The 22,120-nt window shown below is 50.3% G+C and overlaps 2 protein-coding genes across 5 annotated transcripts; both read left to right on the plus strand.

Annotated features, from left to right (window-relative positions):
• The first annotated feature begins 9 nt into the window (after positions 1-9).
• On the plus strand, positions 10-8,994 carry FOXRED2 (FAD dependent oxidoreductase domain containing 2). Of its 2 annotated transcripts, XM_015628907.3 has the most exons (9): positions 10-136; positions 601-1,146; positions 2,562-2,813; positions 3,291-3,560; positions 4,272-4,438; positions 5,074-5,239; positions 5,746-5,987; positions 6,817-6,987; positions 7,756-8,994. In XM_015628907.3, exons 2-9 carry the CDS (start codon positions 623-625, stop codon positions 8,019-8,021), a joined length of 2,058 nt encoding a protein of 685 aa, XP_015484393.1. In that variant the 5' UTR covers positions 10-136; positions 601-622; the 3' UTR covers positions 8,022-8,994. The 2 variants fall into 2 exon arrangements, with proteins under 2 accessions (XP_015484393.1, XP_015484392.1); XM_015628906.3 differs by lacking the exon at positions 10-136 and having other exon boundaries at positions 342-1,146.
• Positions 8,995-9,733: 739 nt separating this feature from the next.
• On the plus strand, positions 9,734-18,156 carry TXN2 (thioredoxin 2). 3 transcript variants are annotated; one of them, XM_015628908.3, is made up of 4 exons: positions 9,734-9,821; positions 10,342-10,526; positions 11,534-11,657; positions 16,351-18,156. In XM_015628908.3, the coding sequence occupies exons 2-4, from the start codon at positions 10,342-10,344 to the stop codon at positions 16,465-16,467; spliced, it is 426 nt and encodes a 141-aa protein (XP_015484394.1). In that variant the 5' UTR covers positions 9,734-9,821; the 3' UTR covers positions 16,468-18,156. The 3 variants fall into 3 exon arrangements, with proteins under 3 accessions (XP_015484394.1, XP_015484397.1, XP_015484395.1); XM_015628911.3 differs by having other exon boundaries at positions 9,766-9,790; XM_015628909.3 differs by lacking the exon at positions 9,734-9,821 and adding an exon at positions 9,843-9,999.
• The last annotated feature ends 3,964 nt before the right edge of the window (positions 18,157-22,120 follow it).

The raw sequence follows: 22,120 nt of genomic DNA on the forward strand, positions 1-22,120 counted from the left end.
CGCCCCCGCAGCGGGCGGGAGGCAGCGCTGTGCCCGCCCCGCCTTGCCCGGGCGGCGCGGGAAGGAGGAGGGAGCGGAGCGGAGCGGGAAGAGCCCGGAGCGGGAGGAGCGGCGCGGCGGGAGCTCCATGGTGCAGGTGCGGCTCCGGGCGGCCGGTGGCGGCGCCGCGCGTCACGTGTGCCGCGCCTCGTGCGCCGTTTGGCGGGGGCGGGGGCATCGGGGCCGGGACCGTATTGGTGGGGGAGCGAGGGAAGCGCGGGACACCCCATCTCCCATTGGCTGGGGGGCTGGCACCGCCCGTCTCCATTGGCTGGTGGGGCGCAGAGGCGCTCGCGACCAGGAGTCCACAGGTGCTGCCCCACCTTGCCACCTGTGTGCTGCGGGTGGGGGGCGCTACGCGCCCATTGGCTGGAAGGCATCGGGGCCTTGCTGCTATTGGCTGGCAGGGAGCAGGGCCCCGCCCCAACACCCCACCCTGTAGGAGGACGTCTCATGGCGGCCGGGTCTGAGCGGGGGCGGGTGAGGGCTGATGGGTTCCAGGGTGTCCTGTGGGGACGCTGCCGCCCCTGGGGTAACGCCTCCCGGTCCTGCTCACTTCAGGGCCGGCTGCGCCAGCCCGGCCATGGCCTCGGCGGTCTGCGGGACGCTCCTGGGGCTGGCCCTGTACGCCGGCGGCCTGTGCACGGTGAGTGGTGCCACCTTCCTCTACCACGACTACTGCGTCATCGGGGCCGGCCCCGCGGGCTTGCAGGCGGCCTACTTCCTCCAGCAAGCCGGCCGGGACTACATCGTCTTCGAGCGGAGCCATGCTCCCGGCAGCTTCTTCGCGCTCTACCCTCGGCACCGCAAGCTTATCAGCATCAACAAGCAGTACACGGGCAAGTCCAACAGCGAGTTCAACCTCCGCCACGACTGGAATTCGCTCCTCAGCCATGACCGGCGGCTGCTTTTCCGACACTACTCTCGCGACTTCTTCCCCAACGCTGACACGATGGTGCGTTACCTGGAGGACTTCGCTTCCCTGCTGAAGCTGCGTGTTCAGTACAACACGGCCATCATCCATGTGACATTGGAGAAGAATGAGCGGGCCTGGAATGGCCATTACTTTCTTTTGACCGACCAAGACAGGAAGAATTACAAGTGCAGGTAATGGGCAGACCTGGGGCTTGACATGCAGCTCAGAGTTTTGCCTTGTTGAGGCACGATTATCTCCAAGGATGGAGATGTTACAGCCTCTTAGAGCCTTAATCACCATCAGAAGAGGAAAACATTTTTAGGGATTGGCAGATGGATGGGTAGAACAGCTGCTCCTGGGAAAGCATTGCCTTTCACGAGCAGTGTTTTGCTTTGGGTAGCTGAGGAGGTTGCGAGGGCAGACACAAATTGGCTACAATGGCCATCACTGTAGCGTCTGTCCTTGATAGGTAGGCTTGAAATCACTTTTGTTTTATCACTAGATAATTACTGTCTATGAAAAAATTAACTCAGTTGTACTTGCAGCCAACACTGCCTCTATTACAAACTGGCCTGAGTCAATGCAGTGACATCTTGCTCCTGTTTTCCCCCATGTGCTTAGGGATGTGTCCCAGATGAGTGAAGCCCTTGGTTGGCACAGAGCTGGAACGCAGTGGGGAAGAAGAGGAAAGTTGGGGGGGAGGGGCAAGGACTGTGAGAAGTAACCCTCAAAGCTGCTGGTTGCTGAATTCCCCTTCCACTCGTCCTTTTTACGTCTGTGTATCCCACACCACCGCTGAGCTCCATTCCTAAAAACCTGGAAGTTACTCGTGTGAACATATGAGTATATTTCTCACCTCTCCTGAGAACCTCGGCTCTACGACAGCAGGTCGTGCTGGCTGTCACTTGCCGGTGTGCTGCTGGCAGGCTCTGAGGGGACAGAAGGCAATCCCAGACACCCACGTACCGTGAGCGAGTTGCTCTCAGGATGCTCTGTAAGCAAGGCTGGTGCTGCTTGCCTCAGCTGCCTGGTGTTTCCATCTAAATCACAAAAACTTCCTCAAGAATCAAGTAAAAGCTCTTATGGAGTGATATAAAAAGATCACTGTAGTTATTTTTGGTGTTAACGATTAATGATGTTGCTAACACGTTTTTCTGACTGGGAGTTACATTTCAAAATATCAAAATTGTTTCCTGTCTGTCTTAGAAATGACTTCTGCTCTGCCAAATATCAACTCAAATTTTAAATCAAAGTAATTTTTATGCAACATGTAATCAACCTGTGAAGCTATATTACGTATACTGTCAATGAGTTCATATTAGTAGAAGTTGCATTCATGAACAGGCGAGGGAGATGCATATGTACAGCACCCACACTAACTATTGCTATATATAACTGTTCCTGGGTGTCCTGAGGATAGGGAAGAGAGGAGCAGATCATTAGTTGAAGCTAGGTAAAGGTTTCTTTTGTAACTGTGACCTGTGCAGCTGCCTCAGTGTCACTGTGGAGGTCACATTGCAGCCACCTTCCACAGTGGGAGGAGAAAGGGATGAGGAGATGGAGCCTGAAATTCCTGTGTTTTCAAGTGCTGTCCCTGTTTTTGCAGCTCTTTGTTGGTTGCTGCTGGGACGTGGGTTCCCAATGTGGTAAACTTCCCTGGCTCAGAGTATGTTGAGGGTTACGAGACTGTGTCCATCAACCCAGACGACTTTGTTGGCCAAACCATATTGATCTTAGGCCGAGGGAACTCGGCCTTTGAGACAGCGGAGAACATCCTGGGTGTCACAAATTTCATCCACATGGTGAGCCGGTCCCGCGTGCGCCTCTCATGGGCCACCCACTACGTCGGGGATCTGAGGTGAGAAACCACTCCTATTCCTGTTTCTAACGCGGCTGGAATGCAAACAAGGAGAATCAGTTCTTTCCCAGCTGACAGGCTGGACTGGTGCTGTGGTCATGGGGGCCACAGGGGAAATACAGGGCCTTCTATAGGTCCTTGCTTTAAAGCAATCCAGATTGCAGTTGCTGAACACAGAGGCTTGGTGAGAGCTTTTAAGAATCTGTGTGAAATAGAAATATGTCCACTTGGAAACTGTAATCTTTACGATATACTGGCTCTCAAGTTATTGCCTTGCCTCCAGTCACAGAGGAAAGTTAGGAGGTTGGTTACATCCTCCAAGGACAGTGAGGCTGTGTTACCCGTGCTGTTCTTGTGAGCCCTGAGGTTTTGGGGATAACCTTTACACTGCAGAGGAGTTGGGATGCCTGATAAATGATCCCATTTTCAGCACCTAAGACAGAACCTCCCTTCTTTACGTTCTTGTATTTTCCATAGAGCAATTAACAATGGCCTGCTGGACACCTACCAGCTAAAATCTCTGGATGGGCTTCTGGAGGGTGACCTGGAAGATCTGGCTATCGTTAAGGACAAAAAGGGAAAGCTGCACATCACACTGCGGTTCTACTTGGAGAATAGGAACATCAGTGCAGGCATTGACTCCATCACCCTCCCTCAGGATGAACTGGACAATTTTGCCACCCGCGCACCTTACGACCGTGTCATCCGCTGCCTGGGTTGGAAGTTTGACTTCTCTATCTATAATAGGTGAGGGAGAACCAGGATCTCCAGGAAAGAAGGTGTTTAGGCTGAAGGGCCTAAGTAGGGAGGAGAGGGAAGAGCAAGTCTCCTGGCAGCATTGTTTGGATCTCTGTGTGCTCTGAGCTGCTTGGTGCTGCACAGTCCTTTGTTTATCCTGCAGGTAAGAGTGTGTCCCAGTAGGAATGTGTGTCACTGCCCTCTGACCAACAGGCTCTAACACTGTGCAGATGGCAGCAATGAGACCTGAGTGACACAGAAAAGTTTGTACCTTTAGAACTTAACATGCTGACCTGCCAGATCACATGGACAAGGCTAGCAGTGTTTGTTTTGTTTTTTTTAAATGAGGATGATCTATATCTATCTGCAAAGGTGCAGATCATTGCAAAAAGGTTTTATCTGGGAAAAAAAATTCCCTGAGGACGCAACCTTCATTCCACCTTGGTACATTGTGGAGCTGAAAATGATACTGCTAACTTCACTGTTTTCCAAAATTCACTGTTAGTGGCTCAGCTAAGAATTAGATCTTGTCCAGGGCTATCTTGAGCTGAACACCCTTATCTTCCAAAGATCCTCATTTTAGTAGTAAATGCCACTGAAGGCAGCAGGGTTATGAGGCAGAAGCTTGCAGTGGCTGCAGTAATAATATGTATCAGAAACCCTTTTTATTTTTCTACTCCTTTCCTTCCTGATAGCCTGCTCTTCTCTTTTGCATATCAGATCCCTGAAAATGATGCCAGGAAAAGGGCATATTAAGAAGTATCCTCAAATCAAACCCAGCTATGAGTCTAGAAGCACTCAGGGGCTCTTTGTTCTTGGTACTGCTAGCCATTCAGTTGACTTCAGGAAATCTGCTGGGGGCTTCATCCATGGATTCCGGTATACAAGTGAGTACTGGGATGTACAGAAAGGGCAGAGGTGGAAACTGTTCCTCCCTTCAAAGGAACAAACCATAGATTACTGCTGGAAAGTGATTTCCCTTAGTCTTGTTCTGGCAATAAAAAGGACAAAACACAGAGAAGCTGCCACTGCATGATCTGAAGTGGAGAAGTAACTTGGGGTCATATATGAAGTTTTTGGTTGTCTATCTTTGTTTTGTCTTGTGTCTCTCTTGCCTGCTGTCTGTTATTTATGTAACACAATAGATTTCTTCCTGCCAGACGCTCTGCCTCATGACAGGCTGTGGGTGAGAGGTCTGTGCTGTGGAGTCAAAACCCAGCCGCTGTGGGCAGTAGAGAAAATTTCCTTCTTTATGTGTGTGTGCCCATCCTTATCATTAAAGGGCTGCTGAGAAGTAATGAAATATCCCCAAGGACCCCCACCCCCTCCCGTACCACTCAGCATCACATCAGCTTTCCAAGGGCATCTCCACTGCAGTTACCAGCGATTGGGGTGGGAGATCTGAGCGTGGAGGAGCTGTATAGATTGTTTATTGAGTCCTGCTGCAGTGCAGAAATTTGATTTCTTAAAGCATAAGCTTGGGCTGTTAAATGAGCTGTCTTTGTTTCTCTCCATGTCTTAGCTCGGGCAGTCCATCGCCTATTGGAAAACCGTCACCATGGTGTCCCCTGGCCATCCACAGTCTACCCTATTACACAGCTGACCAATTCCATCATCAAGAGGGTGAATGAGGCCTCAGGCCTCTACCAGATGTTCAGTGTCCTGGCTGACATCATACTGCTGAGAGAGTGAGTGAGTAATTATTCCCAGCACTGCGCTCCATAGTTTCATTTCTGTTTCTTTACCATTGCTTCCCGTAGTGCCACCACAAAAATTGCACTGGTCCTGCCTAAGGATGTTACACATCACATAGGCAGCCATCCCAAACCTGTACCACTGCTGCAACTGATGTCCAGTTGTGCAGACTGTTTATCCCTGTTAAAGGGCTGAAATGGTCCAGACCTTCCCTCTAGATTCAGAGATAGTAATACTCTTTTACAGACCCCAGGGGAATAGCTTTCCTTGAGTGGTGCTACTGTAGAGAAAATCCCATAATCCCATGAAAACAGTGGTGTCTGTAATAGTATCTGCAGCCTTTATAATCTCTGCATCAAGTGCAGCCCAGATCTGTAATGACCAATCAAAATTGCTATCTTACGACTTTTTGGCTTTAGTCTTGACCAGCTGAGGGTGGGTTGGATCCCAGCTGGCTTTTTCTGGTGGAAAATTCCGATGGTGTGTTTGCAATTCACAGGAATGCCACAGCATTTGAGTACCTGGAAGAGTACCCTACTGGAGTCCTGGCTGAGCTGGAAATGCAGACAGGGAGAAAGGCTGGCAGTGGGCTCTTTGTCATCATCATGGAGTATGGGAAGAATTTCTCTGGGGCTGACAAGGATGTCTTCTACTACAACCGTGCTGTGGGAGAGGCGCAGCATGCCTGGCAGTCTAACTTCTTACACCCTGTTATTTACTATTACAAACGCCTCCCAACAGGTAAGCTTTCCTGCTAATTACAACCAAAACAAAGAGGGATAAAAATAAATCAGAGCCCAAGTGGGGGTGACATCTGAAAGCACTGTTCCCCCTTCCTGTGAGCCACCCCCCACCACTGTATGAGCTGAAAAGGAAGCTGAGACTTAGCAAGGAAGTTCCATGGGTAAGTCCGGTACAGGGAGTGAGGGGGTTGTACCAGAGACCTCGTGTTTGAAAACAGGAACAAACACGTGCTGGAAATTTCCCCATGCCCAAAAAAAGGAACAGTTCTTCTCTTTGGCTGGCACCCTATGTGTGTTTTGCAGAGCCTGACAGATGAGGCTGGGCTGTTGTTTGGCCATCTTGCTGCCAAGAGAAAGCTGCTTTCTGGCAGGCCCAGGTCTGAGAGGTCACACAGACATAGAGACAGCCAAAGGCAAGGGTTTGAAGAGGGGTATTCTATGCAGCAGCAAATAGGCTTGAAGTAGACTTCCTTGGGAAATGTGTGTTGAAATCCTCATCTTCAGAAACCTAGGGTCAGGGTGCAGCTTGCCTTACACAGAAATAAGCATGATGGGTAGCAACACTAAATGCAGCTTAGCCCATCTGGCAGTCCCTGCCCAGGGGGAACAGGAGTGAAATGACAGGAATGCTACAGGCAGGGACAGAGGGCAGCTGTGCAGTGGCAGGGCTGTTGAGGACAGAGCTGGCAGAGGGGATTTCAAATGAAAGTTACGGATTAAAAGGTCAGGACAAAAGTGGAAACAGCTGTCACAGCTGCTTTCTACTCCCCAAGTTCTTTTTGATGCCATTTTGCTTCTAAGAGACTATGTTAATGTTCTCTTGGCAGAGCGTGAGATGAGACTCCGTCCCCCTGATTGGCCTCTGCCCCGGCCAGATGCCATCCATCACATTGTGGAGGACTTTCTGACAGACTGGACAGCCCCAAACGCTCACATCCTGCCACTGAGGCGGTTTTTGGAGAACTGCCTCAGCACCGACCTGCGCAATTTCTTTGCAGGTAATTCGTGCACAGGGTAGAAGTGGCAGGAAGAGGAGGGAGGAGTGTGAGGAACAAGTCACAGAAGTGATCTTCTCTGCAAATAGCTGAGATGTCCCTGTGGTGAGCTGCTTGTCTCACTGTCAGTCACACCACCTCAATGCACTCACCAGATGGTATTCTGTGTGTATATTCCCAAAGAGTCCTCGCTCTTGTTCACCATTAGAAAAAGACTGGCCCAGGCATGCCAGAATTTATAGAAAGGCATGTAAGGTTGGGTTCCATCCGTTTTCTAGCTGCAGCTTTCCTTTCTTCTTCATTATCTGAACATTTCTTTGTGCCATGGTGTAGTAGAGAATTTCTTTCTCTATCTCTCATGTACTGGTGATTGGATTGCTTGTCCATGGGAAATAGAAGTGCTGTGATGTGAGAGGTGAAGAGCCTGTGCTGCCTCCCTCTTTGGTCTTTAGACCGGTGTGGGACCCTCCTGCAGGAAGCCTGTGTGGCACACAGAGGGAAGCCATCTTGTAGCACAAATGCCAAAAGATGCAAGCTCAAATCCAGCTCCTTTTTCTCTGTGTGCAGACTGGGCATCCCTCTATACATCTCCTGAGCTTTGCAGAATTAAGTTAATTACTGTGCTGCCACCTGAGGCAGGGTACCGGGTGGGAAACTCGTCTTCCCTCATCCTCTCTGCCTTTTGTTTTGAACAAGTCCCTGATAGTTTTTGGGAGTTTTTCCCTATAGGGTGTCTCTGCTGACTCTAATTTTTGATCCTTTCCCCTGCAGAGTCATGTTTCCTGTTTGCCTTCACCCATCAGAAGCTGCCTCCCTCCTGCCAGCAGGGGTACATGAGAATGCAGGGACTGCTGGGGAGCCAGGAACTCCTGCACCACGCAGTACAGGCAGGGTTGCTCCAGGATTACAGTCACACAGACTTTTCGGGTGACAGACCCTCTGAGAGCCACGATGGGTCACAGGAGCAGTTGATGAGAGATCATGGGATACCAGTTCGTCCTCTGCAGCATCTTGTTAATGCCAAGGATGAGCTTTAACCTCTCTTGCTCCTCACTGAAATCCATAGGTGCTCTTGTGACAGTACTGTAACAGAGATCCACAGCAGGACTCTGCCCTTTCCAGCATCCCTTTTCCATCCCCATGCTTCCCACTGATTGTGAGTTGCCAAAGACCTGCTCAGATCTTGCTGTTACAGAGAGGACCAACATGCTCTGAAGGATGGAGTAAGGGACCAAAATCCAGTACTGCTGAGGTTCCCATGTTGTCCTTGCAGAGTTCAGAGTTGCCTGAAGGTGGTGTTTGTGTTTATCTCACTGACCAGTGTCTGCAGTGATGTACAGAGGCCACAGAAGTGAGTGCAGGAATGCCTGGGAAACTTCAGATGTCATGTCCCCCTTCAGAGGTGACCTGCTCACACCCTGTGGCAGCCCAGTGCTGGCTCCCTGGTCCCTGGATGCCCCCACACTGTGTAAACTTGAAGATTCTTTTCTGCATTGAATCCTGAAATGGTACTCCAGGCAAACTTCCTGGTATTTTTCCTGCATTTTAGTTAGGGCAATTGTGTAGTTTGAGTGAGGAAAGATGATTTTTTTTTTAGTTACTGTATAGGTCAGATAATTTATAATTTCCCAGAGTACACTACAAGGGACTCTCCTCCACGATGGATGAGTAGCTTGCTTGGAATGCCTGGGACACAGAGAGTTTGGCTCTGCTGTCCTCATGTTTTTCTTCTTCCACACCAAGCAGCCTGGAAGGTTAGACTGTCTTTTATAAAGCATGACCAATATTTCTCCTATTTGCACTATGTCCTATCAAGAAAGTTTGATGATGTTAAAATGCTCCTTAAAATGCCTCTGTTTTATTCCCCTCCAGTCATCTTGAGATCCTAGAGGGACTGATAAGGAGGAGGCTGTCTGCACTTTACTGCTCCCTCTGTGAGCCTGTCACCTCCGTCTCCATGACTCCTTCCATGGGCCTGGAGTTGTAATGCAAGAGCAATTTTGAGCTTGACCTCATGATGTCCCTGTAATTTCTAGGAAATAGAGGCGTGACAGGGAACAGGCTTTTATATCCACACATTTTCCAACCCTTTAGCTTCTTGAAAAATATACATTAATGCTTCTAAACCGAGAGAGGGGCTGTACCTTACGTGTACCTAAAGCCCTCCCAATGCTTTGAATTCAGCTGCTCTTTCAGTAAAACCCCAGTTCCTTGGAGAGGCTGGGGAGCAGAAGAGGTCAAGGGAGTGACAGGGGAGTTCTTGCTCTCTTAGAGAATACTGGGCTGTAGAAGCAATGTTGCTGTGGAAGGTAGTGCCTGTTCATATGCAGCTGGAGAGGGTGGCGTGGGCCATGCTGGTTTGTGGTCACCCCTGAGTGCAGGGCTGCAGGTTGGTCCCGACGCCTTGCCCGGGTGGGTGCGTTGTGGAACAGAGTTAATTCCTCTCTTAGGGGATTGTGGAGCTGTACGTTTCCAGGAAAGCTTAAAATAAGCAGGTGAAACAGCGGCCCTTGGCGCAGCCTCACGCTGAAGAGAGGGTGCAGCCGGGCCCGCTCCTCAGCTCGCGCGGCGCCCGTCGGGGGGCTCCGGCGCCAATCAGCAGCCAGCCTTTGTCCCACGTGGCACTCCCGTCCTCCCCTCAGGGGCGGAGCGGAGTGCCCTAAAGGACAGGCACGGCAGCCAATCAGAAGTCCCGGTTCTTGGGGCTGCTGCCAATCGGTTGGGAGGGCGGCCGGGCCGTTTGCAGCAGTTTTCCGGCGGCGGCGGCCAATCAGCGCGGGTGGGCGGGGCGGCGCGCGGAAGTTCGGTGTGTGCGGGTCACCTCCGCTCCCGGGAAGGTGCGGGCGGGATGCGGGCCCAGCGGGCGGAGCGGGGCCCTCCCGGGGCTGTGCCCTGCTGCCCTCGGGCTCGGGAAGCAGCGGGGCGACGGCGTCTGGGGCTGTTCTCCCCCACAGGGTTGGGACCGGGGGGGGCCCCTGTGCCACCTGTTGGGACGTCAGCTGAAGGAGCCCTGCGGTATCGGAGCAGTGGGAATCCCCCTGGGTCTGCCCTGTGGGAGGCGAGGAACGGGCGGTGCGGGCAGCTCTGCCCTGTAGGGCTGAGGGAAACGGGACCCTGTGCCTGGAGCCGTCTCCTGTAAATGGGGAGAGGACGGGGGCCAGCTGGAGGCCCCGTGGCTGTGGGGCTGGAGCTGCAGAGCTCCACGGGGCAGGGGCTGGGCACAGGGGCAGGAAGCATTCCCATGTCATATCCCATAAACTTCTCTCCTGCCACCTGCTGAGGGGACTCGGATCAGGGCGCTGCTGCAGTGCGACCAGCCGTGGGGTGCACCCGCCCCAGCAACCACTCTCCCCACAGATGGCCCAGAGGCTGGCGCTCCAGCGGCTGCTCTCCCTCCCCACACGTGGGCCCCTGGCATCCCACGGCAGAGCCTTGGGCACCTCAGCTGGCCGCAGGAGCACTTTCAACGTGCAGGATGGCAGCGACTTCCAGGACCGTGTGGTGAACAGCCCCAAGCCTGTTGTGGTGGACTTCCATGCACAGTAAGTTCCGCCCATGGCTCTTGCAGCCCTCTCCACCATCATCCCTGCAGGTGTGTCCCTGTGACTTTCCTGATGTGGTGCCACTCTGGGCACACCATGGAGGAGCATGCTTGAGGGCTTCCAAAACTGTGGAGTCTCATGTTAAAAAGGTGCTTCTGCCCATCAGGCCCAATCCATGAAGATTCCCCTCAGAGCCAAACCCTGCAACAAGGTTGAACAGGAGTGCCAGGAAAAAATTCCCCAGGGTGGCATAGCTGCACCTTCCAGGTGCTCAGGTGTCACCCCAGCTGCCAAGTTGCATCATCCTACAAAAGGTGCCTCAGGAAAAAGCTCTGATATCTACCCTATTTGGCTTTATGGATGAAATGTCCTCTTAGAAACATTAATGTTTGTTAACAGCCCCAGAGAGCTCTGCACTTGCCATGCCTCACTGTTGTTACAGTGTGTCATTCCATGTTTCTTAAAGCTGCATGGTTTTGAGGCTCTTTATAGCAAATGCCTTTATGTGTTAATAACAGCCATGTGACACCAATGACAGCAATTCTCATCAATAAAAATGCTGTCATCACCTGACAGTAAAAATATTCCTAAATGTTATCTGCTCTATTAACTCTATTAACAATACTGATTATCTTTGGGTTTTTCATGTATCTTCATAGTCCTCCAGTACTGTTATGTGAGCCTGTTATAGCTGATTTGGGGCAAACAGAAGACAAAACAGCCAAAAAACTTCTGCTCTAGATAAACCAACTGGCAAACCAAAGTGAGCATTAGCTGGGATCATCCAGGAAGGAGAAGACAGTTAATTGAAGCCTAAAACCAGATACAGAGCTTCCTTAACCTTTGACAGCTCCTTTGTGAGAGCTCCTTTCTAAGCTGTGGTTCAGGAATTGTATTTCCAGGCTGACTCTAAGTGGCAATGGTGCCAAAGGCACTGGTGTACCAGCATGCCTTCCATGGCTGCACCTGCCTCTCCTAATGTCCTCTCTCTTTTCTTGCTCCATCAGGTGGTGTGGTCCCTGCAAGATCCTAGGCCCCAGGTTAGAGAAGCTAGTGGCTAAGCTGGAGGGGAAGGTGCTGATGGCCAAGGTGGACATTGACGATCACACAGACCTTGCTATCGAGTATGAGGTAGGAGATGGAAGAGCACAGACATACTTTAGCTGGCAGTGCAAAGGTGCCTCCCTGGGGAGAGCTGTGCCTGCACAGCAGCAGCATTGGAGGGGAGGGGAAGCCCAGAGCCTGCAGGTTCCTGATCCATTGGGTCACTTTTCAGTAGGTGGATTTTGCTGTTTGGCTCTGCTCCAGCTCTGCTGGTCATGCCCAGCATCCCCACCTCTAATTCTGCAGGAAAGTGTCCTCTAGGCCTTGCGGGCGTCTCTTGGTGTAAACACTTCCCTGGCCTAGAGGAGCCTGGAGCACACACAGCATTTTGCTGCCAGCTGGGGCTGCTCAGGTGCAGGGCAAGAACATGAAGTTACAAGCCCTGCTCTTCTGTGCTACTGAAAGTGGTTCTTTGTGCAACCAGCCTGTCCTCTCCTTGTTCAGGATCTCTAGCTGGGCCCCATCCTTGAGTTGCAGCACGGGGAGACACAGTGAATTTTGTTTGGACAGGTAGAAGCCAGGTCAGAAAAAGCACATAAACAACAGGAGCATGTGTCCTGCTCTTGAAAGAAGATGTTGGTTTTTACACTGGTGCATGACATTACTGCTGGGTGTGTTTCCTCTGCTGCCTTTCTCCCAGGAAGCAGCAGAATGACTGGAGAAGGCCATGGCTTTAGTTTACATGATTCATTTATTTGTCCCCTCTGTCAATGATTAGGTAGTTTAAGAAACACAAAAGCTGCTCTGAGGGCCATGGTTGCCTCTGTTGTCTCTCCTTGTAAACAACCACTCTTCACAGGAAGTTGGGGCATCCTGCTGTTATGTTTTACAGGGGAAAAATGTGCTTCATTTTCACTTGGGTATCATGCAGATGGATCTGCTCCCCCTCTGCAGATGAGGTCCTGCTCCCAGGGTGACAACTAGCACAGCAAGCTCCTCAAGCTGCCCCGAAAAGTGTGAACCATCTCCTGAGCAAGCTGTCATTTTGTTGAGTCTGGAGAAGATGCTGTGTGCCGTTACCGCACCCTGCCGAGACAGGAGACAGAAGTGGAAACAGCTTGTTCCCTCCTACTCTTTCCCCAGGGAGACCTTTCTGCCTGTGCTTGCCCACACAGCTGGTGGCCACAGTCATGACTTGCAGTTCCCACAAGCTCAGCATGAGAGCCTCTGGTGCTCTCCAGGGTGGAGGCATGCTGGCAGATACACCCCAGGCCAAGGAAGATGGCTGGCTCCTGAGCAGGGCTGGCTGCTGCAAGCCCAAAAGGTTGCGTAGCTCAGAGGGTGCTGATGAGAAGTTGAAGAGGATGAGGTGGTTTTAGCGATGATCTAGAAGTGTGTGAATTCTAATTGATGCAGGGAAAGCTCTGGTAGCAACCACGCTAAGGAGAAGAGAATAGAGATTATTAGCTCAACTCATGTATTGTTCCAAGCCTTCCAGTAGATAGAATTAGCTGGGATTACAAGAGGATAATCTCAGATGAGTGGAAAACGACAAGCAGGGTGTGTGCATGCAGAGAAAGGTCTGTGAAAAGAGGCTGAAAGTCCTGAGCTGTTCAGGTTTGATGACGTGCTGCATGTCCTCTCCCCACGGGTGCTGAGGGAGCACTGCCTACGGTGTCTGTGTGCAGGTAGGACTGAGGCTGCAGGGAGGGGTCACCTTCTAGCAGTTCGTTCTGGAACCTTATAAACAAACATGATGAAGTTTGTCTTTTGCAAGAGGCCCTCCTCCACTTTTGGAGTGGTGTGTGAGTGTCTTGTCTTGGCCATTATCCCTGTGGCTAAAACACCATCCCTAGACAGAATTTTCTGCTCAGATCTCTGTAGTTTGGAGCATCCTTTCCCCAAGACAGAAGTTTGGTTCATGTGCTGAGCATGTGCTTGGTTTTGCTTCATCTTCCGGGAAGTTGCCATGTAAGGAGAAGTGTAAGGGCTGATGGGAATGCACAAAGTAGAGATCTAAGAGGGACCAAATAGAGTGTGTGTGAGAGATCAGGAAAACCAAAGGTGGTATTTAGGAGACGTCGGAGAAAGTTTGTTTTAAAGCCATTCTGTTGGGGATCAGATGTCTGCATGCTGAGGAAGTCTTTGGGGGTTTTCAGTGTCCATGCCACCCCCACAACTCCTTCACTAGCTGCCAGGAAGTCTCGCTCAGTGTTTATTCCCCTGCCCACGCACACACGCAGCCCCCAGTTTGCTGCCTGCTTGCACAATGTCCTCTTCAGCAGCCTCCTTGGCGCAGGGGGAGGCAGCGGGAGGGGGAGACCCCCTGGAAGAACCGAGGAATGCTGGCACATTCCTTTATACAAGGGCTGTCTGCCCTTGGCTCTCAGCCATCCCAGCTTAGCACAAAGCACAGATGCATTTCTTGCATCTAGGAATGTCCCCAGTGCCCTTCCCTGTCCTCTTATGCCCAGCACGAAAGTGCTTGCTCTGGAGACTCCTTGTTTTATCTAATGCCTTTCATCCCTGGTTGTGGCCTTTCTCCACTGCTCCAGCCAGCTCCTGACCTCTAGCCTCAAGAGCAGAAAGGGGGAAGAAGTACTTTTGTTTATCTACAGTCTCTTAAAATTCTTTAGATTCATCTCTTGCCTTAGCCAGTTGCCTCTGTGTGTGGTAGGGCAGTGTGAAAGGGCAGCCCCTTCTCTGGCCACTCTGGGTGGGGAGCTCAGGGGAGCTGCTGGGTACAGAGATGGTCATTTATCAATGGAGCTCCATCCTGTTACCTCCTCACTCAGAGGCCTGGGTGAAATCCTTCCTTGTGTGGCATCTGAGTTTGTATGAAAGTTTCAGATGGGAGAGAATTCCCTTGGTATGGGCGTTGCCAGGAATAACCTGGATGGCCACATTTGTTTATTTATCTCTGTGGTCAACACTAATCAAAAGCAGACTGATTTTTTTCTGTAGAAATGCTCTTTAGGGAGGAGGAAAGTTTGTTTAGGTTGAGTGCAGATGGGACCCAAAAAAAATGGGGGTGGGGAAAAAAAGAAAAAATGGCCTCAACTTTGCATTCTAGAAATTCCCATGACATTTGCTTCTCAACCAGCAAAACAAAGTACATGCTCCATTAGCAGGCTGCCCTCGCTGCAGCTGGCAGGAAGGAAGCTGATAAAAGCATCATGTTTTCTGAGCAGAGGAAAGTTGTTCTGGGCCTTCCACTCTTTCTTGGGATTTGCTCACCAGCACAAAGAGGGAAAGAGACAGAGGGATTGAGACCATGTGAAGCTCATGGGTGCACTGGTCAGCCTGCAGGTCCTGCCAACATGGTGTTGGCTGCTTCTTGGAAGCATAGAGCTTCCAAGTGTTGCCTATTCCTCACTCTGGCCCTAATAGGGACCAGCTCTTCTGGTTTTTGATGGGACTGGAGCAACTCTGTTCAATATGGACCCACTCTGCAAACCAGAGGGAGTCTCAAGGAGAGGTTTGCCCTACTCGGGGAGGAGCAGCTGAGTGCAATGCATCCTTTCTCTCTACTAAAATCGCAAGAGAATGTGTTGGCACCCTGGTCAGTGCTGGGGCCCAAGCCCTCTGGATCTGCTCCCTGCAGTCACTAGGAGGAGCTGAAGATTGTGCATTGAGAAGCCCCGACGCTCCCATCCCTTCAGATGAGACTGCACAAGCCCTGAAGGACACTGTGGGGAGCCATGCTGGACTGCCGTCTGGGACTGGGTGGGAAAGGAAGACAAAATGTCCCTTTCATCTCAGGCTCCCAGTGGGAGAAAAGCCAGCCCTCTGATGGGTTTCCAAAGGGATTTGCAGATCTTTGTTGGCAGCAGGGCTGGCAGTGCACATGGGAAGGCCCCACAGGCCAGGGGAGGGTCAGCAGGCAAGATAAGGACAGGATGTGTTTTGGGGGGGGAGACTTTGCAGAGATAAGGGCATCAAAGCCTCGGGGTCAGAAATGTGATCAGACCTTCCATTGCTGCAGTTCTCCAAGCTCTGGTTGTTCCTTCTTTCAGTCATGTCCCTGGGGTCTCTGCTGTCACCAGTCAACCAGCAAGTCCCTGGGGAGTGTTGTCATTTCCAACACTCTTCTCTTGGATAATTCCCAGAAAACTTTGTTCTGAGCTATAAAAGCAGTGCCCAGAGCAGCACAGCTGCCTGCTAGCTCCGGTCAGAGGGACTTTTTCACTTTTTACCTAATTGTCAGGGGTCTGCAGTGAATGGCCACTTTATGACCAGATAAACCACTAAAAATAGAAGTGGGAAAGGAAGAAGGCTTGGAGGGGATTGTCATTGCCCTAATACGATGGGAGAAGGAAATCTGCCTGTGCAGTGGTGGGATGGGTTAGGATTAGAGTTCCAGTCCTGTCTAGAGAAGAATACAGGTCCAGTCTGATGCTACCCTGGCCATAAAATATCCAAAGGTCATAATGTCTGAGATGTGTCCTAGATGTATTCATTTATGATGGGACAAAAGGAAAGGAGAAGAAGCGTTTGTATGGAGATGGTTTTTGTATTAGCTGTGGTTTTGTCTTTAAAAATTTGGTCATATTTAAACTCAAAAAGCAGCTCAGCCTTGTATTGAGTAGAGCAGTGTAAGTCAGTGCAGGGAAGGGGAACATGGAGCTCAGCTGGCCTGTTTTGCTAGTGGACATCTTACCCTAGAGCAGTGCATGCTCAGCTCCCTTGTAGCCACTTCCTTAGACTTCCACTGGGAGACCAGGTGCAGGTGGCTTCCTGCAGGCTTTGCTCACCTGTCTCCCCATTTCTCTTGCCCCAGGTGTCAGCAGTGCCAACTGTGCTGGCTATGAAGAACGGAGACGTTGTGGATAAATTTGTGGGCATAAAGGATGAGGATCAGCTGGAGGCATTCCTCAAGAAACTCATTGGAGCCTGAAGTAAAAGGGTGGCTGTACCTCTGCCTCTGGAAACATCCATTTTGTGCATTCCTTGCCTGGGAGAGCTGAGGGCAGGTCAATTGCTTGCCCTGTACAACACAGGGGTTTCTTCTGTTCTGGTGTTCTTAGGAGATGGAAAATGTTGTAATCCTTCCCTCCTTCTCCCCCTTCTCACGAGCAGCAGTAGCTGTAAAGGGTGCTGAGGAGCAGGGCTGCTTATTCTCAAAACAGGGAATGTGGCTGGAATTAGGAGCCTGTGTTTATCAGCCAAGAGCTGACGTGCAGAGCTGCTGCTGCTGAGTTAAGAGGAGGAATGTTTTTGTCTTTGCTTCACATCTGATAGCCCAGAGCAGAGGGCAGCTGCTCCCTTCAAGATGATGGTACATACCTGCCCTGGGTGGGTTCGTTTAAAGCTGAGAATGCCTCTACCTTGTCCGTGAAACCTGTCTCTTTCTTCCTCTGTCCTTGTGTTGCTGGGACAGGTACAACTCCTCCACAAATCTATGGGCTCCCAATTTAATTTTATAAGAGAAAATAGAGAGAAGTATTTTATGGATCTCCTTTTGTATGTCTGCAGTAGAGAACTTTTATCAGTCACTGCTGTCTAGCCGGGAGAATAAATCGATTCTCACAAATCTGTCTGTCCAGAGAGATGAGTTGGGAGTATCAGCAGCACAGTTTCTAATGATGGGTTGGGAAAGTGTAGGTTATGACTTGATCCCTACTAAAAGGTCATGTGTTGAAAAACAAAATAGGGGATTCCTTCCATGGGGCCTTCAGTGCTGCCTGTAGGACCTCCTTTGTGTGCTGCTGGATCCAGGGGGCCAGAGGGAGGACTCACCTCTCACGCACAGATGAGCAGCTGCTCACTGCACAAAAGGAACCTGAGCTGTGCTCGCTCCCCCTGTGCTTTTCTCACCCCTCCCCTGTCTGTGGAGCCTGAAAGCCTCCCTTTCCCTGTTGCGAATAATTAAATGTGTTCACACAGGTGAGCTCTGCCAGAAGGCAGCTTTTTGATTTCAATTGCCCTGACCTCTGGACTAAGGGTGCCAGCTGTGGGCCTTCTATCTGAGCAGCCTTCACCCCTTCCAACCTCTTTCTTCTCCTCACATACACCTGTTTCCTGTCAACCTGGCTTCTGAGTCCTCCCAGCCTCCTCCTGTGCTTGTAGGCAGAGTACAACACCAGCAGTGGTTACTACTGTACTGTTTAATTCCAGCTTGCTTATCTAAGCTGCATGAGAACATTGTAAGTGCTTAATAACCATGTACAAGCTGCTTTTTTCTTTTTTTTTTTTTTTTTTACCACAGCTTCTGTTTCTTTCAGTCACTTTAAATCTGCTTTGGCTTTGCTCCATTTCACCTCCCTGGCATATGAGCAGCCAGGTAATTTTTTTTCTGCACCTCTGCAGTAATGATTTATGACCTTTGAAGGAGCCAGGGGAGTGGTGATCCAAGTCCTGCTGCAACTGCAGTGCTGCTGGCTGGCATCAGTGCTCCCACCTGCTCCTGTCACACTGGAGCCTGGGCCATGGCACAAGGTGGTACTGGTCCCCTGAGGTGGGTGCCTCCCATTTGGGCTGGGCTGATCTCACCACTGGCACGCTGCTAGAGGTGATGTCACTTGGATGTAATCTGGTAAAGAACTGTTGGTCAGTTATGATCAATAAAAACTGGTATTTCATTTTATTCTGGAGATTGCATAGGCTGTGGTGCTCCTGATCTCCTCATGTTTCAGGCTGGGCAATTTCCTCTGCAGTTTCAGTGTTCCTGCTCAGTAAACACTTCTAGTAAAGACTCCATTTCCCTGCACAAGCAGGAAAGGTAGGGGAACAGCGTCACATACCCAACAATAATCAACTTTCTTGCCTTACCATCCTACAGAACAGGAAAAAACAGAGTGACTTTGCATTGTGTAATTAAGGGGCAGTATAAAATAGTTATTTTACTGCTTCCTTCTAAGGAAAAGCAGAGCTAAAGTGTCACTCAGCTGTTAAAGTGCCAGCACACTTTAGGGTGCATTATGTGAAAGCCACAACTGTTTCTTTGACATAAATACTGAAGATCCACGTACCTGGTGCCCTGTGGGAGTCCTTCAGAACAGTGTGGACAGTAGGAGGAGGGGTTTGAGGACAGCTTGAAATTCCTCAAGCACTTTGCAAGGTTTCCACCACAGGACAAGACTCAGAGCAAAACGATATTTTCTGTGCCAGGTTTTTAATTCAGCTCCCTATTTGCCAACTGCTGGGGAAGGCTTCAGGGATTCCCACAGTGGTGTTAGTAAAAGGAGGTGCAAGCAGGAAGCAGTACCAGCAGTGTGTTTATGTAGTGGTTAAAGAGGAGCTGCACAGCAATTTTCATGCCACCTGAATGTGATGTTGGTCTTTCCTGACTGAAGTGAGCTGAAGCAGTGGGTAATTCTTCAGCAGTAGCTGTTTTTTCCATGTCAGCTGGGAAAATGTTTTTCCAGCGAGGATGCAGTTTGTTTTCCCTTTTGGAGTTAAGCACTTTGAATCCTCCTCTGATCTGTCAAGCATTTTCTCTCTCCTACCTAAGCCTGTCTATTTAACAGTAGCTTTCTCAGCTCTTAATGTTCCTTGTTTCTATTTTAAGAGGACATGGCAGTCAGTGCCTTCCCAAGGGGAGCAGTGCTCAGCTAAGCCCGCTTCTCTTCCCTGTGCATGTTTTGAACCCAACCAAGGTTCCCCCAAGGGTCAGGCACAGTGCCTCTGTCCTCACAGTCTTGTCCAAGGTGCCTGATTCCAGGCAAGCAGAGGTTTTCCATTCGTCTCTGTTGGCTTTACACTTGCATCAAGCCCTGAAACAGCTGCTCCTTTCCCCAAGATGTTTATGCCTGCCTGCTGAACTCCAAGTTAATCTCCAGCTGCTCTGGCTCATAGTGAGTATCTGAAAGAAGGGAGGGAGAGCTTTGTTGTCTTCTCTACTAGAGGTGCCATGCCAGCACCAGCTTCAAGGGATGGTCGAGGATGGAAAACTCCAGTTGCTTGGCTTGCAGCACACAGTGGGCTGTGTATATGTGGCCCTCTGAAGGGGATAGGTTGAGCCAGTTTGTTTCCAGTGAGGTCTGACCTTGGCAGCCAGGCCAGTAAATCCTTTGCTTTATCAACAAATACGATTCCTCCTGTGCAGAGAACAAAACAAAGACCAGCTCCATGTCAACAGGGAAATGGCCCCCACTGACGCTGCCTTAGGCAGGCCCTTTCACTAGCCAAGCCAGGCTTTTGGCCTGAACAGTTTGTTAATCACTTTGAGCTTCCCCTCACACACCTCGTTTTTCTCATCCAAGTAATTATAGGATTCAGACAGAATCAGCAATTAAATTCTCCAGCCCTGCAAGGCTGTTAGCAGTTTTAAGCTCAGCGTTGTTCAAACCTACTGCTAAATGGTGGCAAAGTGCTTGCTGTGACTTTCCTGCAAGTTAAAGAGTAACAGCAGCTGCAATAGTCTAGTCAATCAAAAGATAAGATAAAACTACCATAGGCCTGATTTCCAAACCAAAACCAGACTAGATGGCCTGTTAAGCAGTCTCTTGTCCTCCTTACCTGCCCCTGCAACACACCTGGGCTCAAGCTCTGGTTTAACCCTAGTTGACAAATAAACAAATAAGTACTGGGCAGCTGCTCACTCACACCTATCCTGGTGGAGGAGAAGAATCAGGGATAAAAAAAACCGCAAAACCATAGGTTGAAACAAGAACAGTTTAATAATTTGAATAAAGTAAAATAATAACATAATAATACTTGTGATGAAAAGGAAAACTACAGAAAGAAAGAAAATACAAGAGGAACAAGTGATGCACAATAGAATTTCTCACCATTTGGCTGAGTGATGCCCAGCCTATCCCTGAGCAGTGATTGGTTCCTTCCAGGTAACTCCACCAGTTTATGTATATGATGGGTATAGGGCATGATGTCCTATGACATGGGATATCCCTTTAGCCATTTCAGCTCAGCTCTACTGGCCATCCTCCTTCCCAGCTTCTTGTGTAGCTCCTCACCAGCAGAGCATAGGGAACTGAAAAGTCCTTGATTTAAAGCAAGCACTGCTTAGAAAGAAGTAGAGCATTGCTACATTATCAGTATTATTCTCATGCTAAATCCAACATCCAGCACTGCACTGGCTGCTTGGAAGAAAACTAACCCTGTCCCAGTCAAAACCAGGACACTGTCCCTCACCACACAGAGATGGTGTTCTGCCATGTCTTGTCACTCTTTTCAAGGATGTTGGGTACCCTCGTGAGCTTTGTGGTTTCTCTGCCTCTGCAGCTCTGACTTCAACACTTTTCTCCATAAAGTCTTTCACAGGCAAAACCCAAAGATTGTAACTCTCAGGAGAGAGATAGCCACAGGCTGGATGCAGTTTGGAGGGGGCTGCTGTGCTGAGCCATGCCTGGTTGCTTTTTCTCTCTGTGCATTCTACCAGCCAGGGGAGGATGGAGGCAGGAGCAGAAGGGGAAGCCCCAAATTTCTTACACCAGAGGAGCCAAATGGGTGAAAACAAGAGGCCTACAGGGGGAGATTAAAAATGCATCCACCCACATCCAGTGGGAATGGAGTGAGGAGAAGCCTTGTGGCTGCCTTCCTGGTGGCATGGGGTCCCTTGCCCAAGGCCGGACAGTGAGACAGGGAAACATCCTACAAGTAGAGGCCAGAGGGGGAAACTGGAGGTGCTCGTGTCCTGAGGGTGGAGGACAGCTGGAAGCTGCAGGAAACAGGGCAGCACCCAACTTCCCACCTCAGATCGACTTCCTAGGCTCTCATGATCCAAAAGTCACAATAAAAATGTACTAAAATTGATGGGTTTTCTCCATGGCCTACATGAAGTAAGGTCTGTTAAATAAGATCCCTGCAGGTGTATATGTATATATACATGTTTATCTACTCCCGTACTCTTGTTCTCCGTTGTGGAGAGTGCCAGGAGTTTCTGTAACTCACAGATGTCCCCAGCAGCCGCAGCTGTTGACAGAAAAGGACTGGCTCTCCCACCCAAGGTAAGACTAAGTGCCCTGTGCCCTTCTCAGCCTCTACACACTTCACTCTGCTGCTAAAGGCACCTTGGCTCCATCTCTCTTAGAGTGGACAAGTGGTTGAGCAATTTCCTGAAAAACAGGAAATTTTTGCAGTGAGAGTCCTCAGAAATACTGACTTCAAGTCATCTAGGGGGTACAACATATACCAGAGATTTTGGTGCTTTCCAGAGACGGTGACCTCTGGTCATTCACGTGGCTGCAGCTCCTCTGTGCCAGTCCCACACAGGGAGAGGGTGTTTGTCCCGGCGGGCTCTGCACATGGAGCTTCACGGCCTTGGGAAGGAGAGGAGCTGAATCCCCCGGGGTTGCTGTCTCGCTCCATCATCAGGCAGTAACACTTCCCTGCAGCGCCCGTAGCCGCGGGCGCAGGGACAGCCCGGCTCCTTTCCCTGCAGGTGGCTTTACCTGTGGGGCCATGGCACAGGCAGCAGCAGGTAACAAACCCAGCCCTGGGTCTGGCTGTCGCAGCAGCCGGGATGGAGATGGAGTGATGCAAGCTCCAGCACGCCTGCTGGTATTTATATAACATCGTTTTACTTTAATCCGGCTTTTTAAGTAAAGTGTCAAAGCCTTTCTGTTCACTTGTTCACTAGGAACCTTTTT

Source organism: Parus major, chromosome 1A, assembly GCF_001522545.3.
Source record: "Parus major isolate Abel chromosome 1A, Parus_major1.1, whole genome shotgun sequence".
NCBI classification, from domain to species: Eukaryota; Metazoa; Chordata; class Aves; order Passeriformes; family Paridae; genus Parus; species Parus major.